At 35.6% G+C, this 18,845-nt stretch overlaps 1 protein-coding gene across 2 annotated transcripts in view; it reads left to right on the top strand.

Annotated features, from left to right (window-relative positions):
- The window catches only part of SV2B (synaptic vesicle glycoprotein 2B), a 168,543-nt gene that overhangs the window by 100,516 nt on the left and 49,182 nt on the right, over positions 1 to 18,845 (top strand). For both annotated transcript variants that reach the window (XM_074234147.1, XM_074234146.1), the window contains exon 2: positions 4,881 to 5,767. In XM_074234147.1, the coding sequence (XP_074090248.1) occupies positions 5,224 to 5,767 (544 nt within the window). In that variant the 5' untranslated portion in view covers positions 4,881 to 5,223. The remainder of the gene's footprint in view (positions 1 to 4,880; positions 5,768 to 18,845) is intronic.

Below are 18,845 nucleotides of genomic sequence, written 5' to 3' on the forward strand. Positions count from 1 at the left end.
TTTAATTTGAAATAATTTTTCAAAATGATTTTACCCATTCCTAGGTCCTCCATGAGCACATCATTGTGATGTGACTATTTTCCTACAACCCCCCCAACAGCCTCTCCAACACTTGTCATTTTCTTTGCTAATCATGTTTTCCAATCTGATGGATGAGAGATGGAAACTCAAAATTGCTTAAATTTGAATTTCACTATTTGGAGAAATATTTCTTTAAATTTTTCTAAATTTCCTCTAAGTATTTCTCTAAATAGTGGAGATGTGGAACTTTTAAAAAAATTGACTATAAATACCCTGAGATTATTTCTTGAAGACTACCCTTTTATAACATTGAACAATTAGAGGGCAGTTTTTATACTTCTACATTTGAATCAGTTCATGATACATCACAAAAATTAGACATCAGAAACTCTTCCCCAGTACAAAAGTTCTTAGCACTTTAGTTCTATTTCAATCCCTCAATTAAGCCATGTAGGAAAAAAAGTACATAAAATTTAAAAAAAGCTTTTATACTAACAAAATTAAGATTGAAAGGTAAATAACTGAAAAAAAATATTTATAGCTATACTTTTTTAAACCACATATCTCTTGAATGACTTCCCTTTGGCCACTTTTTGCATTTAACATTTGTCCTTCATTCTTGAAGAAGACCATGATATCAAGGAGGTAAATTTGAGTGAGGGTGTGTGTGCTAAGTCACCAGTCTCATTTTCTCCTCCAGAGCCATTTTGGGTCCAATGATCAGATATGACTCAGGATGACTGGAGATGGCCCTGGATGTAAGGCAATCTGGGTTAAATGGTTGCCCAGGGTCACAGAGTTAGTGTCAAGCATCTGAGATCACATTTGAACTCCAAGGCCAGTTCTCTATCTACTGTGCTACTTAGCTGCCCTTTTTGCATTTAGGCCACCATTATTGTAAATATGATGCAGTCTACTTTGTCTACTTCATTGTCTAATGCAATGGTTCTCAAAGATTGTGAGCATACCTATGTGTTATGAGTCTTGTTAGAAGTGCCTCAAACTTTATGTAATTGATATTTGTAATTGCATACATAAATGTGAGTTTTTTGACTCTTCCACAATGGACGAGTCAAACTTAAATATTCAATAGGCCAATGTTCCTCATGGTAGTGAATGGTATAATTCTATGAGAAAAAATATTTGAGAACCACTTTTTTCTACTCTCTCTATTGTGCTTTTTGTCACATACAATCTTGATTCCTCAAGGGTTGTATTACTCTAAGATTTTCCGATTATTCAGCATCATTGAGAGATCATTTGTATTAAAAAATAAGAGATTTGTGCTAGGGAATAATTTGAGGTTGTTGAAAGCATTCTCTAAATGCATTCAATCCTCTTTCTTTCTCTTATTCAATTCTAGGTCAAATTCATCCATCTGCTTTTGATCCATCCTTATGGATCCATCAGTATGGATCTCAGGCATCCATCTATATATCAAATATACATATTGATATATATTCTCTTAGTTTGAATAGTAGTTATTTTAGTTTTAGTTTTAGTCATTTAGTTTTCTCTTTCTGAATTGTTATACTACCATCTTATGAATATCTACAGCTTTTATTGAGGAGGTTCACTAAACACAATACCATCTATCAATAGTAGTATTAGAATGAGCTCTGGATTTGGAGTCTGAGTGTCTGAGATAGAATACTGACTTTGTAACTACTAGCTAGATGAAGCAGTGAATAGAGTACTAGCCTTGGAATCAGGAGGACATGAGTTTGAACCCAGACTCTTACTAGCTGTATGATATTGGGCAAATCACTTAACCCTGATTGCCTGGCATCTAGAACCATCTCCAGTTGTCTTAATTCATGTCTGGCCACTGGACTCAGATGGCTCCAGAAGAGAAAGGCTGGTGACTTAGCACAGCAAACCCCTCCCCCACTCAAATCCAATTCATGTGCTTATCATGGCATCATCTCCCCGATGTCTCAGTCTTCATTAAGAATGAAGGACAAATATTATTATTAGTTACTGTAGGGGGCTATTACCCAGAGTCAAGTCACGTTAGTTGAGATGCTGTTTACTTATCTATAAAATGAGGGGATTAGACTAGATGACTTCTAATACTTCTTCTAGCTCTAAACCTAAATGCTTCTAATGTTATGAGATATATGAAATCTTAATTTCATTTAGACTCTGAATATGATAGTGTCATCATTTATGACAAAGAACATTTCTCTGCTTTATGTCTAACTCATTGTTAATAATCAGAAGTTTATTAATTAGTGATTTCTGTGGTATTTATTAAGGCAATTTAAACAATCTTAGCATATGCCTAAAGGGCATATGTACAAAGGAATACTTTCTGAAGGAGAGAATTTAAAGATACCTTTTGTTCTAGCAAGTCAATTTAAAAAAATCAACAAACTAACTACAATAAGATCTTCTAGTCTGAATAATCTGTTACTGTTTTTTGGAAGATTCTAACTACTCCACTGAGAATTATTTGGAAAAACCTGATTGTTGTGTTCTCATTTTCATCAGGGTTAGCTAAAATACTCATCTATATAATTTTTGCAAATCTTTTATAAAGATGAAAAATAGACATATGGAACAATAGTTATTGATATATTTTCTTTGTAAGTAATAATATTGTTTATCATATATTCCTGATTCATAATCTGAACCTCTATTATTATTTATTGTAAGCTCCTCAAGTTTGGAGTTTGAGATTGTAGCATAATATGATGATGATGATGATGATGATGATGATGATGCTTGTCCTTTGGGGGTTTTTTTAGTTTTTTTTGTAAGGCAAATTGGGTTAAGTGGCTTGCCCAAGGCCACATAACTAGGTAATTATTAAGTGTCTGAGGTTGGATTTGAACCCAGGTACTCCTGACTCCAGGGCTGGTGCTCTATCCACTGTGCAACCTAGCCGCCCCTGTCCTTTGTTCTTAAAGAAGAACATGACATCTAGGAGGTGATGCCATGAATTGGATTTGAGGTGGGGGGGGAGCTATGCTAGGTCATTAGCCTAACTTTCTCCTCCAGAGCCTTCTGAATCCAGTGACCAGATATGAATCAGGATGATGGAGATGATTGTGAGGCAATCAGGGTTAAGTGACAGTTAATAAGTGTCAAGTATCTGGGACTGGATTTGAACTCCCATCCTCCTGACTCTAAGACCAGTGCTCTATTCACTGTACCACCTAGCTGCCCTTGTAGAATACTATAGTAGAATATTTTATAGTATACATATACAATATTGCTAGTACATAAATATGTAATGATTTTTTACATTCTATATTCTATAGAAAACATGTATAGAATGTATAATTACATATTTATACATATGTAATATATGGAGAGAGAGAGAAAGAGAGATTGAATTTAGAAGACATGAATTCATATACTGCCTGATAATACCTATTAACTATGGGATATTGGATAAATCATATAACCTCTCTGAGTCTCAGTTTTCTCATCTGTAAAATGAGATAATAATGCTTCTATTACCTGCCTTCAGAGTTGTTATGAAGAAAGTGCTTTGCAAAACTTAAAGCATTATGCAAATGTGAATTTAAAAGATACATAGAGGAACTTCTCTGGATATAGTATAAAAAAATGCAAATGCCAGTCTCATGTTGCTTTCATGATTTTCCAACAAAAGATGATTCTATAGTATGTCAATGAATTTGTGATTCTCTCAAATCTGAGTATTTTCTCCAATGATGCTGATTAGAAGCCACTCATGATTGTCCTTATTGTTTGACTCTTGTTCGTGTCCATCAAAAAATTTACCATAACAGGGCTTTTGGTGCTTGGGGCTTTTTAAAGTTCTCCTGACAATGGGAAAATATTAGTGGTACACAAAGGAGATTCCCATTGGTTTTCCTTCTTATCAAAGGACCAGTCCAATTTATTTTGATCATGCATTTATCTGATAATATCCTTTTTATTGTTTCTCCTTCATAATTTCTTATTTATAAAGTATAGCAACTTGCACACTCCTACCTGTTTCTGCCCATTCCCCTTTGGCTTCAAGTTCAATGTTTTGGAGATTGTAGCATCCTTTCATGGTTTCCAAATATATGATTCCATGATAACCCTTAGAGGTAGCCAGATAGATGGTAAGTGTTAGGCCTGGAATACAGAAGACCTGAATTCAAATTCAGCCTGAGGCACTTACCAGATGGATAATCCTAGTTTCTTTCTACCTCAGTTTCCTCAACTCTACTTTGAGAATAATTATGGAACCTACAACCCAGGCTTGGTGTAAGAATCAAATGAGGTAATATCTATAAAATGCTTACCACACTGCCTGGTACATAGTAGATTTTTAATCAATATTTATTTCTTTCCTTTCTTCCCTTAAGCCAGTTCAGTTATATAAATTCTTTAGTTCTGTGACTGGTTATTTCCAGGACTTTGCTCTTATGAAACAGACAAATTCTGGAAGAAACAATATAGGCATTTAAAAAAAATCTTTGAACTTCAACTATCAGATGGTTTTCATGAACATAAATTTTCCTGCATCTCAGATGGAAATGGATATTTTGATTAACAAATGTATAGAAATAGACATTTTTACCAAGAAACTTATTGGTAAATATGAATCTTTTCAAAAATCCATAAAAAGACCCATATATTAAAGGATATCATCCTTTTCATTTTCATATCAGATTTGGCCTTCTTACAGAAGATTTAGAAACTTCTCTTCCTCTAATTCCCACCCCCCCCCCTCCCAATTTGCTTTCATTTACTGGGAAGGGGACATAAACAGATTAAGTTTTCCTGTTTCATGAATTTCAATACATTGCTCTTGAATTGTATTTTGTGTTTGTTGAGTCTTTTAGTAATGATTTGCGAATCTCTTATACTTCTCTTTTTCCTTCCCATTCTCCTAGGGTGAGACCTTCACGGAAAGAATAAATCAGAGAATAAAGCAATTTGCTAACTCTTGCTAACTCCTTGTCAAGAGAAGCAGGACATATATCACCAATCAATAGTTCCCAACACAGTGTTCCTGTGGCTTTTGAAGGAAATAAGACTGAAGCTTTGCACTTGTTTTCAAGACTTTGGTCTGAAACTGACCTGAGAAAAGTTCCAGTGATGTTCTTTGTACAAATCCAGTCTATCCAGAAAATGAAGTTGTTATAATTTTAGCAGAAGTTGTTAGCCAAATATAACTGGTATCCTTAAGCATCAATTGATGTAGTGTAAATTCTGCATTTAAACCACACCCTTATAATGGATGGTGGTTATAGAAACAGCGCAAATCTCTACCATGGAGCAAGGGATATAGCCAGAGAGGCAAATCGGCAGTCTAGGAACCAAGGAATGGATGACTATAGGTACCAGGATGGCAACTATGAAGGGTATATACCCAATGACAATTACTACCGTGGAGATGAGCACAATCAAGATGAAGATGCCCAGAGTGATGCTACTGAAGGCCATGATGAAGATGATGAAATCTATGAAGGGGAGTACCAGGGCATTCCCCACCCTGATGACCTTAAGGCAAAGCAGAAGAAGAAATCTCCTTCCAGGTCTGATGACTATAGAGATCAGAAAGATCTCATAGCAGAGCGATTGGAAGATGAGGAGCAACTGGCTCACCAGTATGAAAATATCATCGAAGAATGTGGTCATGGACGTTTCCAATGGACACTTTTTTTTGTTTTAGGTTTGGCCCTGATGGCTGATGGAGTGGAAGTTTTTGTGGTGGGTTTTGTTCTTCCCAGTGCAGAAAAGGATATGTGTCTATCCAGTTCCAACAAAGGAATGCTAGGTAAGTAAATCCTTTAAAAAGTCTTTCAATTTGGGACCAAGAAAAGAAAAGTTTCAGGTTTTAATTTCTTTCTTTTTAGATTATTAACAGTTTTCTACCCCTAAATCAACAAACTGGATTTTTCCCGTCAGATTTGGGATCTGCAAGCTATTGGGACTTCTGAACTTCATTCATTCTCTCTCTCTGTGTAGTCTTTCTCTAAGTGCCTCTACTTTTGCACTGATGTCTTCTGAGTAAAAGGTAGAATGGCTGGATGCCCATTTTCTTGAATGATGTATGATACATACATATATATATATATGTATATATATATATGCATATATATGCCAAGCATCTTCCCGGGGGGCTCACAGCAAGAGGCCAAAGGACTATGGGGACAAGAAAATTTTTCTAGGGAAAAAAGTAGCAAACTTTATTAAGTTCCCAAATGAAATGTGGGACCAGAGTGATTAGACTAGTGAAATACCCAGTGTCAGGGATTATATCAACTAAGATTTCAAATATTTGATCTATTTTTTAGTAAATAGAGAAAGGAATTGGAAAACCTGTAGAATATGATTATAGCAGAATTCATTGTTATAGAGATTCAGATAGACTATAGCCCCCCGCCCCGAAAAGTTCTTTTAAACACATCAACTGTGGAGGAAACAAAGTCCTTGCATGCCTGTCATTCTATCTTTCCAGAAAGATCAAATGACATGAAATATTTGTGTTATTTAGTCATGTGTTTCTCATTAGAGGATTATTCAAAATGAAGAGATTTCTGACAGCTATAGCCATTGAAGCAATAGGAGCCTGATTGTGAGAAGGAACTAAAAAAAAACTGGATAAATGAGAAAAGAAAATGACTGGAGAAGTAAAGCTTCACCTAGTCTTCAATATCAGCAGTTAATTAGCAATATTCTCCCTTTGAATATATTAAAAAACAAAACAAAACAATCTCCCATTAACACATTGTCAGTGTGAGTGACAGGTACAAAAAATCCTTCTCAGGATTTCCAAGACATTAATTTGCTTTTCAAAATTACCTACTGAATCGCCCAGTCCCTGTTAGTGCAAATTGGCAGCGTCAGTAACAATTTCATGCTGTGTCAGAGTCTCTGTTACTCGGTGCCTGGCAACCTCCTTAACGAAGCCCTAGTATTTCTAGCTCTGCTGTTTACCAGTGTGAGTGTTTGGGAGGAGAGTGGCAGGGAATATAAGGAATGTGTGTGTGTGTGTGTGTGTGTGTGTGTGTGTGTGTGTGTGTGTGTGTGTGTGTGTGTTGTATGCTATATGTGTGTGTTGTGTGTGTCCTAACTGCTGCATTTCTTCTCTCTCCTAGAGATTCACCTGATCATAATTGTACCCATATATGTAGATAGAAAAAGATGATGATGACCCATTATCAGAAATATTCACTTTGATTTTCCAGCAAGGAAAGGAGTTTGAAGCAGGTCCATTCACAATGTCTCATTCTGAAGCCACTGTGACTGAATAGATGTGGGATAGTCTCAGAGACCTTATGTTTGACTTTTAGCACTTGAGCTAAAAGTGATTTTTCATATGTTATTTTGTTTGCCTCAATGAGAGCATGTCTGGCATGGTTTTGAATCTCTCCCTGCCATGCTGTTCACCAAAAGAACAACTGATGTCATACTGTACTTTGCCTGGATCAGAATGTACCCCTCAGTATGATGTTCAGTTCCATGGGTCACATTTTAGTAAGAGCAATAGCATGTGGAGAACATTCAAAGGAAGGTGAACAGAAAGCTCAAAGGAATTGGAGACCAAACCATAGAAGAGATGTTGCAGAATTGTAAAAGAGTTGGTTGAGGAACTGGGAGTATAATAGACTGGAGAAACATACCTAGAGTATTGTCTAAAGTTCAGTGGTAAAGTGAGGGTCATTTTAGGAAGGGTATTGACAAACATTCCTAAAGAGTGTGACCAAGATGCTTAGAATTTAGGAAACCATGTCACATTAGGGCAGATGAAAAGACTGAGAGTATTTTAATTTGGAGAAGAGAAGGCTTTAGAGTCATAAGAGCAGTCCTGGAACATTTAAAGGAGAGCCATTTTTTTCCCCAAGGTAAAGAGATTAAGTGACTTGCCTAAGGTAACTAAGTGTCTGAGGCTGGATTTGAAAGCATGTCTTCCTAACTCCAGGACTGGTGTTTTATCCACTACACCACCTAGCTGGCCCTGGAGTCATTGTTAAGACAGTTTAGACTTATTCCGCCTTAGAGGGCAGAATTAGGAAGAATGAATTGAACTTATAGAAAAAGAGATTTCAGTTGGGTGCAGGAAAAACTTTTTTTTGGGCAGGCAGTGGGGTCAAGTGACTTGTCCAAGGTCACACAGCTGAGTAAGTATTATGTATCCAAGACTGGACTTGAACTTAGGTCCTCCTGACTCCTAGGCTGGTGTTCTATCCACTGTGTCACCTAGCTGCCCCACCCCCAAGGAAAAATTCAAGAAAAGTGTGCAAAAGTAATAATAGGTAATAGGTTCGTCCCTCACTAAAATCTTGAGGCAAGGATTGTGTGCCTATTTCTTGGGGGTACTGTTGAGTTATTTCTGTACAAGACTGGATTGTATTCAGATAGCCTTCATGGTTCCTTCCTATTTGAGATTCAGTGATTTAATTTGGGGGGGGGTTAGTCAAAAAGTCAAGGCAACAAACATTTCTTAAATGTCTGCTTTGTTCCATGCACTGTGCTAAGGAGTGGAAATATTTAGTAGTGACATATGACAGATATTGTTTCCCTATTTGATAGATAAAGAAACTGAAGTGAAGAGAGAAAAATGACTTGCTTAAAATTCCACACAAAGTGAGTTGTGGAGTAGGAACAGAATCAAGGGATTCTTCTTAATTATCCATTATTCCCTTCTGTAGACTCCCATCCAGAACCATTCCCAGTAATCCTGATTTGTCTGGCCACTGGACACAGATGGTTCTGGAGGAGAAGGTGAGACTGGGGACTTAGCATGTCCCCCCCCACTCAAATCCAATTCATGTGCATGTCATGGTATACCTCCCTAATATCATGGTCTTCAAAAATGAAGGACAAACATTATTATCACCATCAACAACGACGACAATGATAGCAACAGTAGTAGGCTAGGTTTTCTGTTTAGTGGTATAGTCTGTGGAAGGGAAATTAGTTAAGTAGTTCTAAGTGAAGATTAAACACCTGATGCTGATCTTGGTAGTTTGGCCTTTTAGAGCTAACTGAACTAGGCACCTCAATTTTCTTCTTCTATTATCTGCTCAGTCATTGATTATAATTCATGATAACTGGAGTGTACTTCTGAAGAGGTTCCTCAATGGGAATCATAAAAATAACTGACATTTATATAAGCCTTTAAAGTTTGCAAAACACTTTATATATATATATATATATATATGTATATAAATATACATATATAATTAGTTTACTTCAGTCTCATAGCAATGTTTTGAGATACATATTTTTAGCATTGTTATTTCATTTTAAAGATGAGGAAATAGACAGCATCAGTGGCAGGTTTTTATTTTTATTTTTATTTTTAGGGATTTTTTTGCAAGGCAATGGGGTTAAGTGGCTTGCCCAGGGCCACACAGCTAGGTAATTATTAAGTGTCTGAGGCTGGATTTGAACTCAGGTATTCCTGACTCCAGAGAGGGTAGTGGCAGGATTTAAATTCAAATTCTCTTGACTTCTAAACCCAGCATTCTATTCCCTATGCAATGCTGCCTCTCGGAGATTTATTTTTTTATTTTTTTTATTTTCTTGGTATTTGATATTTCAGATCCTTTGAAGGTCACTTCCTCCATGAAAATTTTTCTCATTTCCTTAAAGGCTCAGTTTTCTGAATTTCATCATACTTTCTATTGTAGATTTATGCATTGTAAAGGTTATATACTAAAGACACCTAAGTGGTGCTGGGGAAGAGCACTATATTTGGAATCATCAAGACCTGAGCTCAAATTCAGCCTGAGCCACTTACAGTGAGACTCTGGACAAGTCACTTTTACTTCAGTTCCCTCATCTGTAAAATGGAGATTTAATAGCTACCTCCCAGGGTTATTGTGAAGACAAAATCAGATCTTTGCAATCCTTAAAGCACCAAAAAATGTTGCTGCTGCTGTTTTTCATTCAGTGCTTGGCTTGGAATCTGATTCTATCATCATCTAGCTAAGTGAATATGGACAAATCACCAAACCCTTTCTGAACCTCAGTTTGAACATCTCTGAAATGAAGGATTTGAATTAGATGACTTCTAATATCTATTGAAACTCTAAATGAATGATCCTATTAGCACATTTATTAATAATAATTGACATTTATATACCTTGAGGTTCCATCTTTTTTTGAACCTCATAATTCTAAAGAGATAGACACTCTAGGTTTTATTATCCCCATTTTGCTGATGAAGAAACTGGGATTTAGAGAGGTTAAATGACTTACCTAAAGGCAGCTAGCTGAAGCAGTAGATTGAGTGCTGGACCAGAAATCAGGAAGACATGAATTCAAATCCAGATTTAGACATTTATTTAGACATGTGTAACCTTGGATCAATCACTTGATCTTTCTCTCTCCTTCAATATCCTTATCTGTAAAGTGGGGATAATAACAGCAATTATCTCCCCAGGATATCATGAGGACAAAAATAGTATAATATTTGTAAGACTACTTTATAAACCTTTTATTACTATATAAATATATTGATTCTACTACTAGCATTACTACTACTACTACTACTACTACTACTACAATTACTACTACTACCATTACTAGCAACATTACTACTACTACTACTACTACTACTACTACTACTACTACTACCACTAGCATTATTGTCCCTATTACCACTGCTAGTACTCTTGGAGACAACTGGCTTCAGAGGTTGGATTTAAATCTAGGTCTCTCACATTTCAAGTCCAGGGCATTTTTCTCTATGTGGGGCTACTCACAGAATTCTGTAGTTAAGTTCTAGGAGAGATACAAATCCTAGATAAGACATCATCCCTACTTTTTTAACAACCTAGTAGGGAAGAACATACACTATGGAAAATAATATATTGTTTATATTATAATATAACATAATATAATATGCTGAGTAATGCTTCTAATCCAGAAAGAAGACTTTTGACCCAATTTAACTTATGACACAGATGGGGAAAGTCAAAAGAAATCAACCTAAGAATGGAATAATAATAATAATAATATGACAGGAGCTGAAACCAAACTTCTGCCACTTGTTTAAATTGTCTCTTTCAAGTGCAGGAACCAGAGAAAGCTTTTGTTCAGGATTCTATGGTGATAAAATCAATAGTAATCCAATCAACCAAGCACTGTGTTAGTGGATTATTCATCAGGTTGTTGTGAAAATGACTTTATTTTAATAAGTCTTTCTTTGTAATGGTTTTTGTTGTTATGAGGTTTTAGATACTCTTTACATTATGTAGGCTCAGGATCATGTTTTTACATTTTTGCCTTACTATTTATGTCAATAGTGCCCTCTACTGCCCAATCAAGTGGTTTGACATCAAAAGAGTTGTGATAGTTTTAATCATTGAAAGTGCCCATTAATCCAGAAATGATGTCTGATTGTTTATACACCTGCTGACCCAATAAAAATAAAATTTACATCTGCAAAGGTTTTTAGTCTCCTTCGTGATTTTCGGTCTCTATGTGATACCTTAAGAGTTTATTCTAACTGTTGCTGTTTATTTTTGCTAATGTTGCACCTACTATGGCTAGACACTGTTTAAGAAAGGGTTTTATGGTAGTAACAATGCATTCTACAAGCTCTAATAGCTTCATCTTTGCTTTTGGGAAAAACAGTAGGGAGAATAGAAGATGGGTGAGTATGTATGCCACTTGAATTTTCATAACTTTAAAGGGATGTAGAAGCTGTATGTCATGAATTTAATTCTTTTGTTGTTTTATGCAAATAGAATAATCACAATGAGTTAGATTTACTGGCCATTGTCTCTAGAATAGTTATCTTCAAACTCCAGAGCCACAGTCCACTTTGGTGTTATTAAGAGGACCTGTGGATCAAAGTCACATTTTGAGGAAATATTGTTTAAGCAGTTATAGCACTATTATTGTGATTTTTTTTGGGGGGGGGATATGTTCCCATATGAGATGCTTAATTTAGATTTACATTTTCATCTCTCTCTATGTTATATGTTATACATATGTTATGTATACATATATACATATATTCTCATTGCTTCAAATGTCCTATCTTGGAAAAAAAATAATATTTTCCTCATCTTGAATGTTGGGAATAATTAACTATTTTTTCAGCTCCAACATGAAAAAATAGAGATATAAATATAGATAAAAAGAGATCATCTAATGGAAGGTTACTTAATCTGGGGTACAAGGATTTGAAGTTTGTGGATAGATTTAACAGGGTCTTAGAGTTAGAGGGACAAATTACTTAATTATTTTAATATAACTTTTCTGAGTAATTTTCTCAACAAATCCTATGAATTTATTACACATGTTAAAAACATTGTGAAAAGGGGAGCCATATAAACTCCAAAGAGTTCCATGACATACACAAGTTTAGGAATCTTTGATCTCTTCTAACTCTCTCATTTTACAGGTGAGGAAATTAAAGGTTAGAGAAATGAAGACGTGAAACTCAGAAGGTTTCACACATAGAATGAATTTTTAAAAAGAACTTAGTGGGGCAGATAGCACAGTGGATGGAGAACCATCCCTGGAGTCAGGAGGACCTGAGTTCAAATTCAGCCTCAGACACTTAATAATTTACTAAAATTGTTGTTGCTATTATTGTTACATTATTATTATTGTTATTGTTATCGTTATTTAGTCAATGGCTATGTGACCTTGGGCAAGTAACTTAACCCCATTGTCTTACAAAAATAAAAAAATAACAAAACGGCAACAACAACAACAACAACAAGAACCTGAATAAGCACCTAGATCTCCCAACTCTTTGGCTAATGGACTTGCTCTCTCTAGGATACTGTCAAACTCAATACACATAAAAAGAATGAGCTTTTCCTTATTTCAGAATGTCACTTTGAATTGTTATCAAAAGAGATTTTTAAAAAAGCCAAGTTATTTCTCACATTCATAGATTCCTTGCCATCAAGAGTTAGAGATTGTGAGGCTTACATTTTAATGATTTCCCAACATCAGGTATGAACTTCAGGAATCTTATTGTTATGTTAACCTAGTGTCAGAGACGCCTTCTAGCCCAGATTTAGATTGAGTGACATGAAGTAAATGAATTATAGGTCATTCATTTAGTATATATTACGTGCCAAACATTATGCTAAGATCTGGAAGTATAAGAACTTCTTGGCTTTATTCATACCCACCCAAATAATTTGGAAACTTTAATATTTGACAGACTTCCCTTCCTTTAGTGTTTTTTCCCCAGCATATAGTAATCAAGATTCCTAAAAAATCCAAAGGTTTATTAGTAGTTAAGGAAAGCAAAAAGTCTTGAATCAAAATCCTGAAAATAAGCAAAGAAATCAGTAAACAAGCCTATTAGCAATTAGCATAGTCAATTATTGATAACCATGGGCAGGTCTGTGAGCTTAGTCCACTGAATATTATCTGCTATCCTTTGTTGTTATTTGTCCTTCATTTTCATAGAGGGTCATTGACATAAGGAGAGTGATATCTTGATTTGTGAGTGGACTGGATTAGATTGAGACAGAATTGTGCAAAGTTACAGCCTCACTTTCTCTTCCATAGTCATCACAGTCCAGTGGTAAGGAATAGGTTGAGATGACTGTTGATGGTCTGCTATTAAAGCTGTTCTTGCCTTTCTTCTGGCTATATTATATCTAGGATATAATTCAATTTTCCATTCTTCTCAGGTATAGCAATTGTTGCCAGTGCTCTGTCATTCTTGCTTAACTTTGTGTCCTAGACTGTTACTAGCTTCTGTTGGTGGTACTCTCATTGTCCTCTTCCTTCATAGTACTTTATCAGCCTGCTTCACTTATCCCCTCCAGGTCATACATTTGGTAAGAGATAGGGAGTAAGCAGAATGCTACCAAAGTTCTCATCATGTTTCCAGGGACTTTCTGTCTTCTACCCCTTCCCTGAATCCAACTATAGTATAGAACCTTCAGGAAGCTAATTCTATTTCTTTCCTAAAAGTTAAGTTCTGCAAGTCTTTCATCCCTCTCCCCCACTCCTCAATACTTCTTAGCCACCAAAACACCGAACTTTCAATCACAGACTCTTAGGGATCATATGCCTTTCTCTCTCTCTCTCTCTCTCTCTCTCTCTCTCTCTCTCTCTCTCTCTCTCTCTCTCTCTCTCTCTCTCTCTCTCCAGTTCCCTACTTTGCCTCTTGAGGAAATCTGAAGTAGAGATTGGCAGGGAATCCTAATTAGTCCCAGAAGCCTTTTCTGTAATAACTGGACAAAAGAAAAGGCAGTGAATGGGAGCAGAAGTTAGAAATCAGCCCCACACAGATTGAGAGAATTTAGAAGCCTCTGTCATACTTATTTAGGATCAAGAATGGTGTCACTTATTATTTGATTATCTTTTGTATAATAATTTCCTTCTCATCTCCTGCAAAGAATCCCTTTAATGGAATATATATACTAAATATGCACATGAAGAATCACAAAAAGAATAAAGGAGAATCAAATTATGATTCTGCTCCAACAAGGTTATAGAGCGTCACATACTACACATTAGCTTGTCAGATTAGAAAGATTACTTTTTTTGATTTGCTGTTCTCTTTCATATCTGAAACGTGTTCAATATTTACCTCGACTTCTTAGAAATCCCAGGTTTCTTCAAGGCTCATCTCAGTCACCACCTATCAGAACCCTTTCCTATCCTTTAATTGTCAGTACTCTTTCCTACCCCAAATTATATTGTATTTCTTTATTGTGTTGATGTATCCCTTGAAGAATGCTAGCTCCTTGAGCATAGGAACCTGGTTTTTTTATTGTTATTTTGTTATTGTTTGTTGTAATTATCTTCAGAGACTACATAGTGAGTACTTAATCAGTACTTCTGATCAGTAGATCTCCCTAAATCAGGAAATGACAACTGCTATAATCTGGATAAGATCCTAAAGGCAAAAGATGACCAGCTCTGGATAGTCAGACTGAGGGACAAAGGTTCAGCAGATCAGCAGTTCTCCTTGAACAAGAAACAAAGAGGTTGTTAGGAGTGATTTAGTCTGACATAATCCTGGGGAGGAAAGGCACAAACACACCAGTCTGGCCTTCCCTCCCACCTTCTACCCTTTTACCTCTGTGAAAAGGAAACTCAGGCTTTCAAATGATGATTCATAATTGAAAAACAAAAATGCCCCATTGGATTCAGACAATGGTTGTAAACATGCTCCTTATTTGTAAATAGCAATAAAATCTTTCCCAACAAAAGCCCAAATGAGCAGGTTTGTATTTAAAGGTGAAGGACTCAGGCTTCTGAAGAAGAAAAGTGGAACTTAGCAGGGGGTGGAAGGGTGGGAAGAAGGCAGATGGTGCTGTGAATTTTATAGCTCTGGCCATGTCTTGTGGTGTCCTTCTGAACAGATTGAGAGCAAACACCCTCCCACTAGCTAGGCCTGGCCAAGGTTGCTTAAAATATTCATTGTGTACATTTTCCATTTCATGTTTGCAGATCATGTGCTGCCTTAGCCACATAAATCCACCTTATCTAGGGCCTTGCAAAAATGAATCTAGAGGAGTAACATTGATAATTCTAGGTTTCTTTTCCTTTGCTGGAGACCTGCTTTAAAAAGGAACTTTTTCCCCTTTGAATGGACCTCTCATATGTAACATGTAAGGCATTCATTGGGAAATATGCTTGAATTCATTTTTTCTCAACTTTTAAAATGACACATGAATCAGTCTAATGCACTCTCTTCTGTCTCATATCACAATTCAAGGTCATGAAGATGCTAGATAAATAGCTATTTAATTATTATCATAAATATAGGGAAATTGAAGAAAATATTCACATATTTATTTTTTAAATTATTTTTTGCAAGGCAATGGGGTTAAGTGGCTTGCCCAAGGCCACACAGCTAGGTAATTATTTTATTAAGTGTCTGAGATTGGATTTGAACCCAGGTACTCCTGATTCCAGGGCTGGTGCTTTATCCATTGCGCCACCTAGCGTCCCTGATTCATATATTTAAAATAAATTCAATAGTGTTTTTTAACGTGTGTGTGTGTGTGTGGGCGGGTATATGTGTGTATGTATGTTTTGATTTGGATTTGAGAGTTTAATAAATTCATGGAACTCCCAGAATGGAAATTTCTTGGATCAATGCAGATTGGCAACTCATCTGTAATTTATATTCTTAGAAAGTGAAGGGGATGAAAGGTTAAGTGATTTGTTGTTGTCAAATACCTAATATCTTTCAGACGTAGGTCTAGCTGACTCCAAAGCCTCATATAGTCAAAAAAATCTACCAGTTAAAATTCAAGACTTTGTGTATTTTGCTTAATTTAAAATTTTATTTCTTATAAGAGAAGATAGAAAAAAACTTTTCTTGTAGGTGCTAGTTAGCATTTTTGTCATTTACTTTGGGGCATGAATGAGTACTTATTAAATTTATAGATGAGTCAAAGCTAGCATATTGGATGGAAAGAGTTGAAATTCCAAAAGATACAAATAAATTAGAATAATGATCCAAATTAATTGTTTGGAGTCAGAGATTAGTGATTCAATTACTTCATCCTCAGTTTGGTCAAACAGTGTCAAAACCCAGTTCTTGTATCTTCTCTACATTTCCCAGAAAAGTGACCTTACCTGAGGATATTTGACTAGGGGTTGTTTGGGAATTTCCAAATCAACTTGATTATGACTTTGGATACATTAGATCCTTGAAACACATAGTAGAGTGGAATGGAAAAAGAGTGGGTTCTTTCCTAATAACTAGCTATTGAGTTTTAAATTACTTAACCTCTCAGTATATCAATTTGCCTATGTAAAATGAAAGTGAGGGACTGAATAAAATTTAATAATAACTATTATTTGTATCAAATCTGAGATTTGCAAAGCAGTTTGCATATATTATTTCATTTGATCCTCATTTTGTGAGAATCAGTCTTATGAAGTAGATGCTATCATCTTCATTTACTGAAGAGGAAATTGAGGCTGAGAGAGGTTACTTCAAGTCCCTTTAAATTCTACTGGTATAATCCTGGGCCTTCCTTTATCTCTCTAATTTTTCTCCCTCCATTCTCAGACAAAATCCTGTCTTCTAGTGTTAGAAGTTCTGTTATCTTTAAGCACATTTCTAGAAATGTATTTCCTAAAAGATACTGCTTTTTTTTTTTCACCCAGTTATTCTCTAAATCTTAAAAAATTCTTTAAAAATGTTAAAGGATTTTTAGCCCTAGGGTAATTATATGCTTCTATGGTCAATAGATAGAAACAAAAATACTACCAAAGTAAGGACAAGGTATTTGGGAATCAGATTCAACAAAAGAAGCTTAAACATTTTCCTCTTGGCTTTCCTAGAGTCGTAGTTAATGGTTGAAGAAACTGAGACCCATTGAGTAGAAGTAATTTGCCTAAGGTAATAGAGTCAAGACTAGAATATAGATATATCATAATCCAAAGAAACACCTAGAAGTCGATGTCCCTCTAACTTCCAAGAGGCGGCTAAGTGACACACTGGATAGACCACTGACTAGATCTGGATGGGAAGACCCGAGTTCAAACTTAGACACATATTAGCTGTGTGACCTTGGAAAAGTCACTTAGTCCTTGCCTCAGTTTCCTCAATTATAAAATGGGAATAATAATAACATAACTTGAAGGGGTTGTTTTGAGGGTCAAATTAGATAAAATTTGTAAACATTTAGCATAATGTTAAGGATGATTAGAAATGCTTATTTCCAAATGCTTATTTCTCATTCTTCTTCGTGACCTTAAGGAATGCTTTTTAGCTATTCCTGGGCTTTAGTTTCCTCACCACAGAAGAATAAATTTAAAATTTGTACTATCAAGCCAAAATCTAAGGTAATATTACTTTATAATAACATCTGTAGCAGGAACTTCACAGGATCATTGTAAATTTCAAATGGAATCATATATACAGGTGTGTGTGTGTGGTGCATTTGTGTGTATGTATGTATGTGTGTGTACTAATGCTTTGTAAACTTTAGGGTACTTTAACATGCTAATTATTTTTGCTGCTTGCTTATTTATAAAAGTTCACTGAAAAATAAACTGAATTCTGTTGAGGAAAGACCCCTTTCCCTCCTCACTATAATGTTAGGACTGGTTGGGTGCTATGGTATGACTCGGCAGACTCTTCTGTCTTCCAACTCATTGGTATTCATTGTTATTATTTCCTGGAACCTTAAAAAATGAAGTCTAAATCCTGTGTAAAGTAAAAGCATATGGTATCTTGAAGAGGAAAGACAAGTTTGTATTAGCTACTGTAAAGCAGGTGGGTATCTCAACTAAACTTGCCAAAACAAATTTTCTCATGCGGGGCAGGCATACCACAGACTCAATAAAAGTGCCAAAAATAACACACACACACACACACACACACACACACACACACACACACAGAAACACACTTACACATATTAGAGACTGAGCCAGAGGGAACATTAGTGACCATCAAATCTCAATTCCTCATTTAATGGATGAAGAAACTAACTTTTAGCAAAGTTTGTAACTAGGTTTGTGTAACTAACTGATAAATGACAAAATACAGGATTAGAACACAAGAATTCTGGCTGCCAAATGTGGCAAAAAAAGAAAAGACATTTAGGATGGAAAGTAAGAAGAGTCATTTTCAAAATGCTGTATTTTTGGTAAATTATTTTTTATTTTTGCAAGTCAATGGGGTTAAGTGACTTGACCAAGGTCACATGGCTAGGTAATTATTAAGTGTCTGAGATAAGATTTAAACTCATGTCCTCCTGACTCCAGGACCAGTGCTCCATTCATTGCACCACCTAGTTGCCCTCAAAAAAGCTGTATTTTGGGGATGGATAGAAATTGGAGGAATGAAAGAAAAATGAGATCACATAAGTGAAGAGAAGCATGAAATTAACATTGACTTTAAAATGGCTGGAATGCTAATGTCATTTGAGGAAAAAATCCATCTG

The sequence above is a fragment of the Macrotis lagotis genome, chromosome 4 (assembly GCF_037893015.1).
Source record: "Macrotis lagotis isolate mMagLag1 chromosome 4, bilby.v1.9.chrom.fasta, whole genome shotgun sequence".
In the NCBI taxonomy this organism is placed as follows: domain Eukaryota; kingdom Metazoa; phylum Chordata; class Mammalia; order Peramelemorphia; family Peramelidae; genus Macrotis; species Macrotis lagotis.